The 19106-nt window shown below is 42.0% G+C and overlaps 1 protein-coding gene across 1 annotated transcript in view; it reads left to right on the plus strand.

Moving 5' to 3' along the window:
• The window catches only part of KIF18B (kinesin family member 18B), a 48111-nt gene that overhangs the window by 27259 nt on the left and 1746 nt on the right, over positions 1 to 19106 (plus strand). The window contains exons 11-15 of the mRNA XM_075840159.1: positions 9689 to 9774; positions 14263 to 14495; positions 16637 to 17225; positions 18544 to 18654; positions 18830 to 18933. Of these exons, the coding sequence (XP_075696274.1) occupies positions 9689 to 9774; positions 14263 to 14495; positions 16637 to 17225; positions 18544 to 18654; positions 18830 to 18933 (1123 nt within the window). The remainder of the gene's footprint in view (positions 1 to 9688; positions 9775 to 14262; positions 14496 to 16636; positions 17226 to 18543; positions 18655 to 18829; positions 18934 to 19106) is intronic.

Consider the following 19106-nt stretch of genomic DNA (forward strand, 5'->3'; position numbering starts at 1 on the left):
ATGTACTAAAAGGTCACGTAAATTCTTCCCCCTGCGGTAGGTAATACTAGGACTCTTCATTAATGTGCCTGCCAACTACCTGGGGTCTTTTTCATCTTTTTGTGTTCTATAATGCTGGGTTAATTACCCGTTATATGACCCCGTTCCTAACTGGAACAACTTACTGAGCGATTTGTGTATTCGTTTTGATATGGCAGGGTTTTTGTCTAAAAGACCTAATATAGAGACACTGTCGGCTGATGCTGCCATCGTTTTCTCTGTTGAGAACATCCCATTGCACCAATTTGACGTATTAACAGCTTTTAGGGACCTTCAAAAAACATATCAAAAATACGTACGATCCTGTTGGGAAGTGGCCAGCTTAGAGACCTATATACAACAAAAAATAGTATATAGGGGTCTAAGAATTAATATTTCACCTAATTCTTATAGGGACAATACTACCTTTATTAAAGGCTGGGAAGAACTCCTTACTGATAGCTCCATACGTATGCTGCAGTATTTGTTGGACTTTGAGAGACAGAACTACAGCAAGATTAGTGTTCAATTAGAGAAAGAAATTGAAGACATACAGGTTTTTCATTCTTGCCCTGAATTTAGCATCTCTGAAATTAAATTGCAAAAAAATATTGAAAAATTACAGGGAGAAATTAAGGAGCGGAAACACCGGAAGTACATCCGTGACCGCAGGGATTTTGACTTGGGACAGGTTTATACATATAAAACTAACTCATATCCTACCTCAAAGCGTACCACTGTGTACACAGATTTCTCAGAATCGGATACTTCTGGTCCGGAGGAACCGAGACATATTGACAATTCAAGACTGGGTACGAAACGCAAAATTAGGAATAGTAGACCTAGTCTACCTAAACGAACATTTACTACATCTAAACAAATAAGTACTAATTACTCTAACCGTACCTCAGGATGTCCATCTACTACTACCAGCTTTTTGTCTATGCCTTCTGCATCCTCCTCAACATCTATACCAAATATTACGAACACTCCGATCAGTCATATACAGTCACGTTTAAATCTGAGTCAGAACCCTGGGGACAACATGGCCAATTCTGTCGCCGGCCCCCGGGCTACTTTTCCTTTTTTAGGCCCACCCAGTCTAAACTGGGGGACCAAACCTTAACATCAAATACATTTTTATTAAAAGACGAAGAGTTGCAGATATTCAATTTATCCTCTAGTCATTTGAATACACATCAGTTAACTTTGCTGAAAAAGGGCCTTTCCTATACCCCTACACCAGGTTTCGATGAATTTATATGGGTGAAGGATATAAACCTATTCGCAAGAAAACTGGCCTTATATAAATATTTTAAGGGCAATGTTTCAGATGTTGCTCGACAAGACCGTTTGGAGTCTAATACCTTGAGGGACCTGGAAGGCCTCCTCTATGAGAGCGAATTTGGTGTCACTGATGTTGTAGGGCCACTCTCATCACTACGTCCTAAGTCAAAATTAACCCCCCCCTTTTCTCAATTTAGTCATATTGACACCTTTGTCAGAATGGTATGTAACGATCTCAAAAAATTGAAGGGTGGCAGATCCAAGACCTTTGGCAATCTTAGTGACGGTGAAAGAATGGCACTGGATGATCTGTGTAAAAATGACAACCTAGTCTTGAAGCCCTCTGATAAGGGGGGCAATATAGTGGTGATGGACCGTACTGACTATGTCAGTATGGTCCATAAACTACTGGATGACACTACCACCTACGCCATCTTGGAAAATAACCCTACGGCCACTTACTTACCTGAATTGTACAATCTCCTAAATACTGCCAAGAATGATAACCTCATTACTACTGAAGAGTTCAAATTTCTCTATAATGCTACTCCCACCTTAGCAACTTTTTACGCATTACCTAAAGTCCACAAAGCAGTTCTTCCTCTCCCAGGGAGACCCATTGTGTCGGGTAATGATAACTTGACCCAAGGCATTAGCCTCTATGTGAATGAAATATTGTCACCTTTTGTTTCCTCTTTATCCTCATATCTTAAGGATACTAAGGACACCGTCACCAGGATCCATGAGATCAATGTCACCTCCACTACTATGATAGCGAGTATAGACGTAGAGTCACTCTATTCTAATATTCAGCACGATTTGGGACTCACTGCTGTAAAATATTATTTGAGCACTAAAGGTACTCAATTTCTACAACATAACAATTTTGTGGTATCACTTTTACGTTATTTACTTACACACAACTATTTCACTTTTGATAAAGTATATTATCATCAAATTAAGGGCACGGCTATGGGCACCACTTGTGCACCCACTTATGCGAATCTTTTCCTGGGGTGGTGGGAAGACACTATGGTTTTTTCCGATGATTTAATTTTTTTCACTTCACATATCTCCTTTTGGGGTAGATATATAGATGACATCCTCATCCTTTGGGATGGGGATGTCAAAACTTTCACTGACTTTATGTCTATACTCAATACTAATCATATAGGCATGAGATTCACATATGAGATACATGATCATGTCATTAACTTCCTTGACCTCAAGATCTCTTTGGATCCTGGTGGCGGTGTCCAAACTGACATATTTCGTAAGGCCACAGCCACAAATAATTATTTACATTGGGAAAGTCATCATCCCCCAGCCCTTAAGAAAGGGATACCTATGGGCCAATACCTGAGAGCGAAACGGAACTGCTCCTGTGAAGCATCATTCCAACTGGAGTGTGATAAATTGTTTCATAAATTTAGAGCAAGAGGATACCCTAAGAAATGTTTACACAGGGCCTACGCAAGGGCTAGGGCTACTCCGAGAACTGACCTTCTGTCCAATAGGGAAACTATAGTTGCTAAGACCGGATCATCCAGTGCCATTCGTTGCATTGGCACCTTTGATGCTTGTTCCCCTCAAGTTTCCCAGATCCTACGGAAGCATTGGGATATACTTATTGCTGACCCAGACTTGGAGGGGGCAATCTCTGAGAGTCCTAGTATTACCTACCGCAGGGGGAAGAATTTACGTGACCTTTTAGTACATAGTCATTACTCCACTGGAATTAGTACTCCATCTACATGGCTTACATCGTCAGTAAAGGGATTTCATCCCTGCGGTAGGTGCTCTTTTTGTTCATATATGCCCACTGTTAAGGATTTCATTAACCCGACCGATGGCAAAACCTATTCTGTCAAACAGTTTCTTAACTGTCAGAGCAAAGGGGTTGTCTATATTGCTAGATGCCCATGTCCCAAACTGTACGTGGGAAAAACAGTGCAAGAATTGAGAAGACGTATATCCAGACATTTAAGTACCATCAGGCTCAAGGAGGACACCACCCTCTCGAGACATACCCACGAGTACCATGGGGGTAATTCAGGGCTGCTTAAATTCTGGGGGGTTACCCAGATCAAAATGGGCCCCAGAGCAGGTAACCTAGACCGCAGACTCCTACAGGAGGAAGCGCGGTGGATTTATCGCCTGAATACCATGTCTCCTAGGGGTCTTAACGAGGGTTTCACTTTCAGTGCCTTCCTATGAGCATTTCTGGACCTACTCTATCATCAGTAAAATATAGTGGATACTTGACTGACACTGTTCCTTTTACTTTCTACTTTGAAGCTCTTTCCCCTGTCGTATCCTCTCCAAGGTATTGTAATACCCTGGGGATTATTTCTCTGTCCCCACACTTTAACGTAGGGGTTTCACATACATGTGTACTCTATCTATTCTTATGACGAGTATTACACAATTATGGCGACATATTAAGAATTATTTCTATAGGGGACGGTACTACTGTTCCTTTATTTATGAATGGACTTATTTCTCTTGATGTGGACCTTTTTTATCATGCCGCACTGGATGGATCTTTTGCATTAACTTATTATAGGTTGATGCTCTCCTGTCATTTTGGTGGCGTAGTGATAATGGGGGCTTTTTGTTCCTTTGTTATTATATGTGTCATTCTTCGTTCGAGGTACAAAAATTTGCTTTGCGCATGCGCCAATGAGCCGTGAACTTGTTATGCATGCCTCGTTCACTTCCGATTTGGTTTACTATATTATACTAAATTTAAAATCATCTGTTTACGCTAATACTTTTATTTCCACTTATTCCTATATTATACTTACCTTCTTATTTGTATATATAGATTGTCGGTTGTGCCTACGTTGCCTCTGTTGTTAGCTGATGGCAACTTGCTATTCTTTTTCTGAGTCAGTGTAAACGAGATCTGCGCATGCGCCGTTTGGCGCCGCTACGCTTAGCGTGTCATACACAGACTAAGTCCGAGTTTGTGCCTCTGCGCTTGCGCCATAGCCCTTGCGCTATTGGTTAAACTCATATAGTTTTTCATTTGTTGTATCTCCCTCTCCACGCTACTGATATGTCTCCTTTGACGGGATTGGCTGTCCTGCTGACACACCCTCACTAAACGTCAGCTACTGGCCCATATCAAGAGCTTCCGTCTCGCCGCGTCGCCATTAGCCCCGTGTACCCCTGAGGACGCTACTCTGTAGCGAAACATGTCGGGGGGGCTTTCTAATTTTTAAATCCTATCACTGACCGGTTTCACTTGGTTATCCATTAGTTGACTATTATCTAACAATCTAACTTGCTACACTTGCTAATGCGTACCTTATTGGTAGCTATCTCATGCCTGCACCACAGGCAAAATATTGTCATCCGGTCATCTGATAGTGAGAATTTTAAATGTGTGTATGTTGTCGTCTTGCTATAAGTAGCCAATAAAGAAATACTTTTAATTTTTCTGTAGGGTAGTTGGGAAATTAGGCTGGTCGCCTGAGGGCGACACTCTCTTCTCCTGCAATTCATTAATGTGCCTGCCAACTACCTGGGGTCTTTTTCATCTTTTTGTGTTCTAGTTATATATTTAGCATTGTATGCCAGCCATTCAAATGAGTTACGAACCATGTACTGTGTGGACGGCCCAGGTCCGCCAGAGCCGGGGCGGCTCTCGATTCAGGTTCTTAGAGAGACCTGAACGGTACCCCCTCCATGACCATAGGGCATATGGATAATGGGTTGTCCTGATGGGACAACCTCTCCTAAAGACGTGTGCCATTTTGGTGGAAAACATTGGTGTAGATGTACACTAGCCATAAGGTGGTGTAACGAAGATAAATTTTTCTACATGCCTAGCACATTTGCACCATTGTCAACCAATTGATGTATTCTATGTAATTCGAAAATTTGCCCCGTTATCATCTTGTTCTGCTATCCCTTTAAATAGTCTCCCTCTAATAGTAAACCTTGATCTCAAGCATTGGGTGAGCTGTTTTTTTTTGTTTTTTTTTGTTTTTTTTTTTAATAAACCGTTTATACATTTTATTTTTAATGCCTGAAAGAGAATTCAATTAATAACCCGTAAAATGTTTAATTGGCCGATGTTTTGGATGTTATTTAATCTGCCTGACAAACAGTACGGGCGGTCGGCGCTTTCCATGTTTTGATGACTGGAGCTGCGATGCAGCTGCGACTAATAATCGGGTACATGCTTTCTGATGCCGTGTACCAGTGGCAGGCATCATTACCAATGTGTTTCCTATTACTTCAATACATTCCTATGATAAATGTCTTCAGAAGAGTGAACGCTACAATGTGCCTTCTTCCTTCTGCTGCCAAGTACAGTCTTTAGGGTATGTTCACACAGGACGGATATGCTGCGTAAAAGCACACAGCATTCCCATCCTTGGCACCGCAGTGAATTCCGGCCGAAAAACTGCACTAAATTGTGGTGCAGTTTTTCGACCAGAATGTCCGCAGTGGAAAACCTGCACATAAGAAAAAAGTTTGATACTTTTTTTTTTTATATGACGACGCGTCCCTTTGCCAGCCTGACATGTTGCGGATTAAAAAACAGCACCGCAGGTCAACTTCTGAATGTGTGTTTTTGCGCTCATTATTTATGCAGTGTGTGGATGAGATTTGGTTAAATCTCATCCACATTGCTGCTACTGTATTATGCTGCGGATTTTCCGCAACTAAATCCGTTGCGGAAAATCCGCAGTATCCACTCTACGTGTGAACCGACCTAACACAGAGGCAAGGAAGCAGGAATCAAGTAGGAATTTTGTTGTAGGGTGGAAGTTGTTTGGGGCCATCAGGTGCCTTTTGTTAGGGTTGTCCCACTTCCCTTTGACGTTTATATTTTATTTATAAAAGCTGTGTTCACATCGCACCAAAAGCTCCGTGCAAACCCTCTGTCGCAGATTGTCATATTTAACAAGAAAAATAATGCAGCGCTATTCTTCCCATCAAGACGATGGACACCTAGACAGAGCTTGACAGACCTCATTAGAAGTCACTGGGTTCTGTTGGGAGTCAGTGGTATCGGTCATATGGGGGGATCCATCACTGCGTCCTGGTTTTCGTTATAAACGGAAACCATGACGCAGATGTGAACAGAACGTTCTGAAAACCTTTGCAGATATTTTTTTTTTATTATTTCAATGTATGGATTTTGTTAAATAGGTTTATATTTTTGTTTTAATTAAAAATGTAGCTCCCTTTGTCTTCTGCAGCTTCTATGTTTTACAATACAATACAAGCTGCTGGATGCCGCTCAGTGTGACAGACTAGTTTATTGTCGGCTCCTCTCTAGTCTCTTTCCCTGCTCTCCTGAACGCTATTCTAGGGTCGTTTTGGCCATTCGAACGAGCACCTATTAATAAGACGTTGATCGGTGTTAGTTTGCATTGATTGGTAATGTATGGGGACAAGCGCTCATTACTACGATTGCTCGTCCCCTTACATTTCTATCATGTCGGCAGTATGTTTGCCTGTTTACACAGGGAGATGTGCTGCCGGTAACGATGATCATTTCTGCTGCTGACGAACGAGCGTTTTCTCGTTCATCGACTGATCGTTGCCCTGTTTACACAGAGCAATTATTGGGAACGAGCGTTAATCCCGATAATTGCTCCGGCTGTTGATTTATGTTTATTTTCTTGGTTGTAAAGATGTCCACTTAAATTAGTGTTCAGCGGAGCAGACATAGAGGCTAAATAGAGACAAGCCCACAATGATCTGCTCTATCGGACTAAGCAGTGAACGGCATCTAGACAATATTGTAGACATACTGTACAAGCTGCAGAAGACAAAGGTGCAAGATTTGTATTTAAAACCAATAGTAAATGTGTACGTAGGGACAAGATCATAGACCTGCACAAGGCTGGAATGGGCTACAAAACCATAAGTAAGACGCTGGGTGAGAAGGAGACAACTGTTGGTGCAATAGTAAGAAAATGGAAGACATACAAAATGACTGTCAATCGACATCGATCTGGGGCTCCATGCAAAATCTCACCTCGTGGGGTATCCTTGATCCTGAGGAAGGTGAGAGCTCAGCCGAAAACTACACGGGGGGAACTTGTTAATGATCTCAAGACAGCTGGGACCACAGTCACCAAGAAAACCATTGGTAACACATTACGCCGTAATGGATTAAAATCCTGCAGTGCCCGCAAGGTCCCCCTGCTCAAGAAGGCACATGTACAGGCCCGTCTGAAGTTTGCAAATGAACATCTGGATGATTCTGAAAGTGATTGGGAGAAGGTGCTGTGGTCAGATGAGACTAAAATTGAGTTCTTTGGCATTCACTCAACTCGCCGTGTTTGGAGGAAGAGAAATGCTGCCTATGACCCAAAGAACACCATCCCAACTGTCAAGCATCCAGAGTGACAACCTCCTTCCCTCCACCAGGACATTAAAAATGGCCCGTGGCTGGGTCTTCCAGCACGACAATGACCCGAAACATACAGCCAAGGCAACAAAGGAGTGGCTCAAAAAGAAGCACATTAAGGTCATGGAGTGGCCTAGCCAGTCTCCAGACCTTAATCCCATCGAAAACTTATGGAGGGAGCTGAAGATCCGAGTTGCCAAGCGACAGCCTCGAAATCTTAATGATTTACAGATGATCTGCAAAGAGGAGTGGGTCAAAATTCCATCTAACATGTGTGCAAACCTCATCATCAACTACAAAAAAACTTTGACTGCTGTGCTTGCCAACAAGGGTTTTGCCACCAAGTATTAAGTCTTGTTTGCCAAAGGGATCAAATACTTATTTCTCTGTGCACAATGCAAATAAATATATATAATTTTGACAATGTGATTTTCTTTTTTTTTTTTTTTTTATATAATCTATCTCTCACTGGTAAAATGAACATAGCCTAAAAATTTTAGACTGTTCATGTCTTTGACAGTGGGCAAACTTACAAAATCAGCAAGGGATCAAATACTTATTTCCTTCACTGTGTATGTATGTATATATATATATTTACACAATGCAATAATAAAACATGTCTGCAACTTCTATGTATACAGGATACATTAAAGCTGTATCATAAAAAACATTTTTTAATAACTATATCTTAAAGAGGCTCTGTCACCACATTATAAGTGCCCTGTCTCCTATATAAGGAGATCGGCGCTGTAATGTAAGTGACAGTAATGCTTTTTATTTAAAAAAACGATCTTTTTTCACAAAGTTAGGAGCGATTTAAGTTTATGCTAATGAGCTTTCTTAATGCCCAAGTGGGCGTACTTTTACTTTCGACCAAGTGGGCGTTGTACAGAGGAGTGCATGACGCTGACCAATCAGCATCATGCACTCCTCTCCATTCATTTACACTGCACTAGCGATATAGATATATCGCTATGTGCAGCCTCATACACAAGCCCTAACATTACTAGTGTCCTGATAATGAATACACATGACCATCCAGCCTGGACGTCATGTGTACTCAGAATCCTGACACTTCTGACTCTTTTTTTATGAGATTCCGGCAAGTGAAACCAAATCTCGTTTATCTCCGAGATCTCGCGAGATTTCGTATCCGTTGCTGGAATCTCACAAAAAAGAGTCAGAAGTGTCAGGATTCTGAGTACACATGACGTCCAGGCTGGATTTCATGTGTATTCATTATCAGGACACTAGTAATGTTAGGGCTTGTGTATGAGGCTGCACATAGTGATATATCTATATCGCTAGTGCAGTGTAAATGAATGGAGAGGAGTGCATGATGCCGATTGGTCAGCGTCATGCACTCCTCTGTACAACGCCCACTTGGTCGAAAGTAAAAGTACGCCCACTTGGGCATTAAGAAAGCTCATTAGCATAAACTTAAATCGCTCCTAACTTTGTGAAAAAAGATCGTTTTTTTAAATAAAAAGCATTACTGTCACCTACATTACAGCGCTGATCTACTTATATAGGAGACAGGGCACTTATAATGTGGTGACAGAGCCTCTTTAAAAGTTGCTTAAAAACACAACATATTCAATTAAAAAAAAATGCTTCTAAAGGTGTTCTATAAAACCACTAGTGATCCGGGTGTTGCAGCCTTAATATTAAGACTAACGTTTTGCCATGTGAACCCCGACTTCTGATTTTGCTAGAAATAAGCGGGTGCAGCACGGTGGCTCACTGGCTAGCACTATAACTGGGATTGAATCCAACCAAGAACAAAATGTACATTCCATTTGTATTTTCTCCATGTTTGTGGGTTTCCTACCATATTCCAAAAACATACTGATCGGCTTCCTATTAATTGTCTCCAGTAGATTGTGAGCCCAAATAGGGACAGGGACTGGTGTAACTGAGGTAATCCATGTACAGCGCTGCTGAATGTGTTGGCGATATAGAAGTAACAGGAAATAAATGAACGCTCTATATTTTGTCTTTCAGGATTCCGGCTCTGAGAGCTTTGAAAGTGGAGCAGGAGAGACCAACCTCAGTATCTTACGGACACCCCAGAATCATAGCACAGAAAAGTAAGTGGCTTGCAAAATCATTATTTTATTTTTTTATGTACATCTTAGGGCCCCATTCACATCGCGTTTGTGCTATCCGCCGGGCGTATACATTTTTAAACACGAAAAAAGTATTGAAAGTATAGCTCGGCGTATACATAGACTATAATGGGTCATACATAAACCAAAATAGCATCCGTTTCGTCCGTTTGTCTTGGATTAGCTTGGGATACTGCTTTTATTTTTTATATTTTTTTTTTAAATTTTTTTAAAGTACTGAAAAAGTAGTCTGCTACGCTATTTTGTACTTCTAAAAAAGGTATACGCAACGTAAAGTGTTTTTTTTTTTAGCATTGATCTATCCGTTTTTGTTTGTTTTTTGTTTGTTTTTCTATCACTGCTCACTTAAAAAAAAGTGTACTTTTTTTTTTTTTTTTGTTATCATTATTTTTTTAAGGTAAACTAACAAACGTATACCGACGTATGAGTATACGCTAAACGTACACGCTATAAAAAAACAGACGTAAACAGAAAATGGTACACTTTTGTATACATTTTCAATGGTCCACATTTTTATTATAAAACCATATACGCTCGGCGGATAGCACAAAACGTGATATGAATGGGGCCTTAGAATGATCTGGCTGCAAAAAAGTAAGGTTTTGCTGTTCTTGGGGTAAATTTCTTGAATCTGGCAGTCACTAGCGCAATTTTGTCAGGTTATTCATGAAACCGCACAACACCGTGAATTGATAGATGCATTCCTATAAACACTAGTGTTGCTAAGATTCAGTTACATGGTCCAAAATATGGTGTCCGGCTCAGCAATTCTCTTCACTGTAAGGATTCGTTCACATCTGCGCCGGGGTCCCGTTTCGTCGGAGTTGTCAAAACAACTGAACCCTTGCACAACTGAGACAAATGGAAACCATTGGGACCGGATCCGTCACCATTGAAATCAATGGTGATGGAGACGGAAACGTGTCAGTCAGGGTCCCGTTCCGACAGAAAGCTCCTACGGAACGTCAGAACAGGACCCTGTCGCAGATGTGAACGAAGCCTTAAAAGTTTATTTTCCATAGGATAATGCTCTACTTACTGCTGTAAAATAGAATATGTGACTTCTAATATTCTTAGTGGTTTTACATTTTTGTGTAAAAGCGTAATTCTATAATGAAAAGTACTGCAACTTTTATATGTTTTTCATTTTATCCCTTTTTCTAGGTTTGTTTGCTGTCAGTGAATGAAAACATTCTTGTTTACATCCTTAGGCTGTAAATGTATACATTAAATACGTCAGTAGGACATATCTCTACAAATATAGGCCTGTTTTACCCCTTCCCGACATTTGTCGTATGGATACGTCCTAGAAAGCTAGTGCTTCTCGCATTTTGCCATATCCATACGACAAATGGTGGACCCCGGCTCAGAAGCTGAGTCGGTGCCGCCATCACCGGGTGTCGGCCGTATGTTACAGCTGACACCCTGGGGTAATGGCGGGGACCGAAGTCTGCTCCGATCCCCGCCTAAACCCATTAAATGCAGCGGTCAAATGCGATCGCTGTATTTGAAATTGCCAGGGTGCCGGTGGTTACAAAGGCTACCAGAGACCTAGCACTAGCCTCCCGGTGTGCCTAACGCTAGCCTCCCGGTGTGCCTATTACAGGAGCCTTTCAGGTCCCGCCACGAGGCGGGTCATAAAAATGCTTCCGTAGCCACCGGCAAGATTGCGCTGGCTCAGGAGCTGAGCTGGCGTCATTAGCGGTGGATGTTAGCTGTATGTTACATCTGACATCCGCCTGTAACGTCAGGAACCGGCGCTAGCTCCAATTCCTGCCATTAAACCCTTAGAATCAGCGATCGCTGCATCTTAGAGGTTGGTAGCAGATCAGCAGCCCTGCCATGCAATCGCAAGGCTGCCGATGCTGCTATTGCAACAGGAGGCCTAACAATGGCCTCCTGTCTGCCATTACAGAAGTCGATTAGGCCCCGCCCAGAGGCGAAGCCTAATCGGCTTGCTGTCAGTTAATGACTGATAGATCTAATACATTGCACTACATAGGTAGTGCAATGTATTAGAAAAAAAATCTGACAGTTGGACCTTCAAGTCCCCTAGTGGGACTAAAGAAAAGTGAAAAAAATGTTGTCAAAAATGTAATAAAATAAAAAGATAAGTGTCCCATGTAGGGTGATTCTAAAATCGGGAAACACAGCATAATAATTAGAGAGCTGTCTTGTTATGGTGGCAAAAGCTGGGCACCACATATTGGCATATCTATGAAAAAAAAAATTCACTCTGCAGCATCGAGTGCCCACTAATTTCTACAAAACACCTGCGGGGTTAATATTCTCACTACGCACCTAGGTGAATAGCTTGATGGGTGTAGTTTCCAAAATGGGGTCACTTCTGGGGGGGATCCACTGTTTTGGTCCCACAGGGGTTTTGCAAATGCGACATAGAGACCAGAAACCAATCCAGCAATGTCTGTACTCCAAAAGCCAAATGGCGCTCCTTCCCTTCTGAGCCCTGCCGTGTGCCCAAACAGCAGTTTATGACCAAATATGGGGTATTGCCGTACTCGGGAGAAATTGGTTTATAAATGTTAGGGTTATTTTTTTTTCCTTTATTTGTTGAGAAAATTAAATTTTTTTAGCTAAAGCTTCGTCTTATTGGAAAAAAAGGATTGTTTTTATTTTCACTGCTCAATTCTAATAAAGTCTATGAAACACCTGTGGGGTCAAAATGCTCACTACACCCCTAGATGTATTCCTCAAGGGGTGTAGTTTTGTGATTGGAGTCACTTTTTTGGCGTTTTCACTGTTTTGTCCCCTCAGGGGCTTTGCAAATGTGACATTGCCTCCGCAAACCATTCCTGCTAAATGTGATCTCCAAATAGCGCTCTTTCCCTTCTAAGCCCGGCCGTGTGTCCACGCATCCGCTTATGACCACGTGTGGGGTATTGTTTTACTCGGGAGAAATTGCTTTACTAATTTTAAGTTGTTTTTTCTCCTTTAGTCCTTGTGGAAATGAGAAAAAATTAGCTAAACCTACATTTTCTTTGAAAAAATGTTTACATTTTCATTTTCAGGGCCTACTTCCAATAATTTCTGCAATAAACCTGTGGGGTCAAAATGCTCACTATACCTCTTTTAAAATGGGGTGACTTTTTGAGGGTTTCTAATATATAAGGCCTTCAAAGCCACTTCACAACTGAACTGGTCCCTGTAAAAATAGCCTTTTGAAATTTTCTTGAAAATGTGTGAAATTGCTGCTAAAGTTCTAAGCCTTGTAACGTCCTAGAAAAATAAAAGGATGTTCAAAAAACTATGCCAATCTAAAGTAGACATATGGGGGATGTTAATTAGGAACAATTTTGTGTGGTATAACTGCCTGTCTTACAAGCAGATACGTTTAAATTTAGAAAAATGCAAATTTTTTGCAATTTTTCACACAATTGTTAGTTTTGTTTTTTTTTTCACAATTAAATACTGAATGTATCGAGCAAATTTTGCCAGTAACATGAAGTCCAATGTATCACGAGAAAACGATCTCAGAATCGCTTGTATAGGTGAAAGCATTCCGACGTTATTACCATATAAAGTGAAACATGTCAGATTTGAAAAATGAGGCCCTGTCAGGAAGGTCAAAAGTGGCCAAAGAGGGAAGGGGTTAAAGGGTTATTCACTTCATAGACATTTATGGCATATCCACAGAATATGCCATAAATGTCTAATAGGTCCCACCTCTGGGACCCTCACCTATATTCAGGACGGGGTCCCCACTGGTAAGGCGGCTACTTGCCTCCGCATTCTGGCAGGGAATAAATGGAGAGGTTGCCATGTATGTGCTCATCGCTCTCCATTCATTTCTATGGGCGTTACGGAAACCGCCAATCTGCTATAAATGTCTATGATGGGAATACCCCTTTAACTCAGAGTATTGCCTAGACTGGATAGAGCTGTAACAGTCTCTCAGCTGTGAGTAGTCTGTCAGTATAATCTGCACATTGAGATATAATTTACAGACCTTTTAAAGGCTACGTACACCTTTTTGAAATCATTTTTGTTTTGTTTTTTTTAATAAAAAAAATCTATCTGCTTGGTGCAGCTTTCAAAATATTTTTTTGTTAAAAATATTTTTTACTCTTTGAGATACAGCTGCTTTATATCCTGTATACAGAGCTGCTGTATCATGTGCTAAGACCTAAATGCGTCAGGTCTGCGGGACTGACGGGTTCAGTGTCAGCGGGTCCTACGTGTCTCTGACACGCAGGATCCTCCTGTAATCTATCACATCTAAGTTATGAACTTGATGTGATTGGTAACCGCTCGATCCTGTGTGTCAGAGACATGCAGAACCCGTCAGTCCCGCTGACCTGACAGATTCAGGTCTCAGCTGCTCTGTATCCAGGATACAAAGCAGCTGTATCTCAAAGTCATAATTTTTAATAAAAAGTATTTAGAAAGTTGCACCATTCCTCTCACACACTGACTGATTTGTGTTTCCAGGCTGGTCACTGCTCTTCTGGATGTTGTGCGCAAGCAGTATGCCATTCTGAAACAAGCCAACCTGCAGACCCCAGAAATGGAAGCTGAGCTACAGGCTTTGGAGTTGTTAGCGGTGGGTGATCTGGGAGTCACTGATAAAGCGCAGTCCTATAAAGCGCAAAAATCAGATTTGTATGAAGAAGACCGCCGCATAAGCCTCAAAGGAGATGACAGTCAGCGGCCATCAATGCAGGGTGAGTTAGGTAAAGAATATTGTGGCAAGTATTGTGGAGCGTCGGATTCTGGGAAATGAAATATATAACGTTAGCAGGCTGGGAAGTGAAACCACTAGTTGGCAAGCGCAGAATACAGGCTGCCATAAATGACCGACTACATTTTACTGATTGAATAATAGGACAAAGATGGGCACTTCATGCTCCTTCCTTTTTGTAAACGGAGCAAATGCATTAATATTAGTGAGTCTTTTTACGGTTCTGTACAAAATAGAGCCCTAGTACAGCCGTGTGCATGAGGCCTTATGCGAGTATCACTTACACATACGTCGGTGGAAATTTCCATTTGTGTGTGTATATTGTAAGGACTGGGAACATAATAAAGCATTCTATCATAATCAAAAGAAGAATCCAAGACCTCAATGTACATGTGACGAGTTATGGCTCGTTCAGACCAGCGTAATTCCCGTCCCGTGTGTTGTGCGTTGAAACAATGGGCAACACACGGACCCATTGATTTCATTGGGGCTATTCACACCTGTGAGTTTTCACGCAGTGAGTGTCCGTTACGGGAAACTCACTGCATGTCCTATATTGGTGCGTTTTCACACACCCAGTCCATTGAAATCAATGGGTGCGTGAAAACCACGGACAGCGCACGGACGACATCCCTGTCCGTGTTTCACGCATCAATTACATTGAAAAAAAAAATAGATGTGCTTGTAATTTTGTGAAAAACACACGCCACACGCAAAGCGCACTGAGGCAAAAAACGCATAAATCTGTCACGCTGGTGTGAATGTAGCCTTGGCAGAGGTTGGAGGGAGAGTGGAGACGAGCGGCTGGGATAGCGGGGAGTAATACATATGGTTATCCATACAGTGAGTTGATAGATATATAGAATAGATTAACTGCATCTCTCCCCAGGGCAGCAATCATTTGACAGCTCTATGTGCGCTGGAGGTTGCAGGGCTGTTACTTCCATGGTTCCCCTCCTCACGGTGAGCGCGTCTCATTAAGATTGTAGTTTAAGTTTTAGCTTTCCATTTGTAATGCTCTATTGGCAGTGATGGCCGGAGAGCTGTAAAACCATCACTCTGCCTCCGCTACGCAACACAACCAAACTCTCTGGCCCGTATAGGTTTAGGTCTAGAGGAACTCAGGCATTTGCTCGGAGGGATTTTAAAATATTCATTTGTATTGATTACAGTGAGGCTGGAGCAAAGGGAAATTCATGTGAAATGGGGTTTTCCCCGGAATGTAGATTTTATTTATTTTTTAAAAATTTTATATAAAATGGTGCAGCTTCACATTAATTTTGTCACTTTTCCATATCTGCAAGTAAATCTTTAAAAAAGTACCTGGCAGCGCTCCCTTCGTGTCTGTTTTTAGTAAAGACTTCTATGTTCCCTATAAAATAACAATGCCGCAGCATTTGCTTAGAACTCTGCATTGTTGTTCCTCTTTTAATACTCCTGGAAATGTATGAATAAATGGACAACTGGGTGTTACTATTCCTATTGTCAAGAGTGTGTGTCCCTACACAGTCCGACACTGTCAACTCTGAATAAATAGTGTAAGGGTCCTTTAAGACTGGCCTTTATGATTGAGCTACGATCACCGAGAACTTGGTAGTCTGCGCTCGTTTGCCCCTTTCACAAGGAGCTATGTATGGGGACGAGCGCTCGTTACTACGATCACTTGTCCCGATACATTTCCATTATGTCGGCAGCGCGTCTCCCTGTTGTGCTGCCGAGCACAACAATAATTCATGCTGCATAAACGATACGATCAGCTTATTGAACGAGCGTTTGCTCATTCATGGGCTGATCATTGCCCTGTTTACACAGGGTAACAATCGGGAACGAGCTTTCATACGAATGCTCGTTTGCCCGATCATTGGCCCGTGTAAAAGGGCCTTTAGACTGTGTAGGGACACACCCTATTGACAAGGTGAATGGTAACACCCAGTTGTTAATTTATTCATACATTCGCAGTAGGAATAACAGAGGAACTGCAGAACACAACAATTCTGCATCATCTTTTCATAAACTGCTATTTCATGGGGTTTACAAGTATTTACTAATACAGACCGGTCAGGAGAGGGGACGGATCCTCTTTAAACTGACTTTTTTTCTGTTTTTTTTTGTATATTAATTCAGATATTAAAGAGGAGGAGCCAGTCGTTCAAGCACCTCCCACCAGGAAAAGGCAGCCAGCCAAACGCTGCCACCGTGAGCTTCTTCCAGATATCAGCCCCACACTCCGAAGCCCAGTGGTGCCTGTGAAAAGAAGACGACAAACTGAAACACACACCCCGTCTAAATTTAGCCAAGTCCTTCCCATCACCCCAGACGTCCAGGTTAAAAGGCCAAGAAAAACCTCCATCCCCAGCCGGCCAACCCTCCGATCGAGTGCCAATCTATTTTCTAATAAAGCCACTGACCTTTCTGGCACCAGTCAGTCTAAACAGTCTATTTGTACATCAAAGCATGTCTCACAAACTGTGTCAAGCGTGCTTTCCCACACCGTCACGAAAGCACGGGTACCACTGGGAACCTCTGCCCTCCAGAACATTGGGACATATCCAGCACCAGCTCTTAATGTCAGGGACATGAACACCACATTTGACTTGTCTGAAGAAGGTTTGATGATATCAGAGATGGACAAAACTGTGACTTTCGTACCCTCTGAATTCCCTGGCTGGGAAAATGTCGGCGTGCCACGGATTGACTGCGTGTTTGTAAAAAGGTTGGTAACGGGGCACCAGTGAATTTTATTGGGGCTAGTGGTCAGAGGTAGCATAGTACACGGAATATCGCTGTGATGTTATTTATCGATTTTAGATGTGAATATATCGATATCTAATAATTTTTTTTTTTCTGTGGGTGTGTAGAAGTGTCTTTTTAGATTGTTTTACTTTTCTATGTACAAAAAAATTCTATTAGATGATTCAAAAATCATTTAATCCGACGTGGGACAAAAATAGTCTCGTGCTTAACTGGATATCACTTATTTTGGGTTATGTTTGATGTATACGCCGGTAAAAGCTCCCAATGTATACGTTAAACGTATACTGTGATAGATGCCGAACAATGGCATCCATCACCCATAGGCTATAATGGGATCTGTGTAACGTGTATTTTATGAACGCTCATGGGCCTTTTTATGACACAATCGTTAAACAGATACCATTATAACCTATGGGTGAGGGACGCTACTGTTAGGCATCCGTTCAACTAATCAGTCACCCCTAGGGGCTATAATGGATGCCGTTTTAACATATACGCATTGAAATGCTCGTTAGATATCAGTTTATTAGATGTCTGTGATGGATGGCCAACAGTAGCATCCATCACCCATCGGCCACCATGTAAAAAAAAAATAAAAAAAAATGTAGGAATGGAATAGTGAAGTCTACTACGCTCTTCTTCTTCTTCTTCTTCTTCTTTTTTTTTTTTTTTTTTTGGGGGGGGGGGGGGGGTAAAGTGGCCAGACGGAGGCCTGACAATGGAGCCCTATGGACAGTTGTTGTGTACGTTGGGCACTTTTCTGTCGTACACGCTAAACGTAAACAAACAACCTGATGTGAACAGCGCCTTAGTCTGGCGCTTCAGGTCCTCGGCAACAAGTCCATAAGACATCTCTGGCGTCCTGGTTCCTATTGTTAGGGGCTCCAAAGTACAGACGCTAAGATGGCAAAGTCTAATGCAGGTGCATGACCGCTGTTATTCACATCAGCATCACCACTTTGAACCCCAAGACGTTGAGGGTCACCATAGACCCGCCACCCAAGTAGAGTTAAACGTGTCCACGTAATTTCCAGTTATCCACCACGGCTCAGCCCAGAGGATGCTGGATAATCGGACGCTTACTGGTTTACGTCTTGCACACAATCTTGTGTGTTGTCTATGTATGCGGCATTTGGACCATATGGAACAGTTGTGTGGACACACCGGCTATATATTTTAAAGCTTTTCAATATGCAGAGAACTTACCGCATAGAATCCTGCCAGCACATTGTACACGGTAAGAATAATGTAACACTGAGCATCTCTTTCACTCACAGTTCCGATATTCCAGTGTTTACCACAAATGGCCTCTCGGTAAAAGGTCCCAACTCTGCTTCATGTGCTTCAAGTGTAAAGTCGTACTCTCAGAGAAGGAGGAGATCTATGAGGTGAGTACTTGACTACTACCCCCATCTTTTAACCCATTTATTATTCCCCTTTCCTACTTATACTAAACTGCATCCAGTATATCAAGAAGCATTGTCCTCCTACCAGTAATTCCCAGTGATTTGCTATTGACTAGTCCTTTATACAAACCTCACTAATGTGTGTGGTTTCCATCAGCGCATCCTCCTCACGCGCGGGAAGTGGGACAATCGGCCAAAGTCGGATCGCCAGGTCACAGCTGAGCACAAAAAAGCAGCTACAACGGCCACCGACCATAGCAGGTGAGTAGGTTTGTTTTCTGATGTATAGACCGACATACAGTATGCCAGCTTGATCATCAAAAATGTATACTTGTTTTACTTCGAAAGCGTGCTCAAGACTAAGAACCTCTAAGCAGATCTGGTTGTTTTGTAGGCACAAAATGCTGATAATACTGCTCAACCAGGAGAAATGT

This window comes from Rhinoderma darwinii, chromosome 10 (genome assembly GCF_050947455.1).
Source record: "Rhinoderma darwinii isolate aRhiDar2 chromosome 10, aRhiDar2.hap1, whole genome shotgun sequence".
NCBI classification, from domain to species: domain Eukaryota; kingdom Metazoa; phylum Chordata; class Amphibia; order Anura; family Rhinodermatidae; genus Rhinoderma; species Rhinoderma darwinii.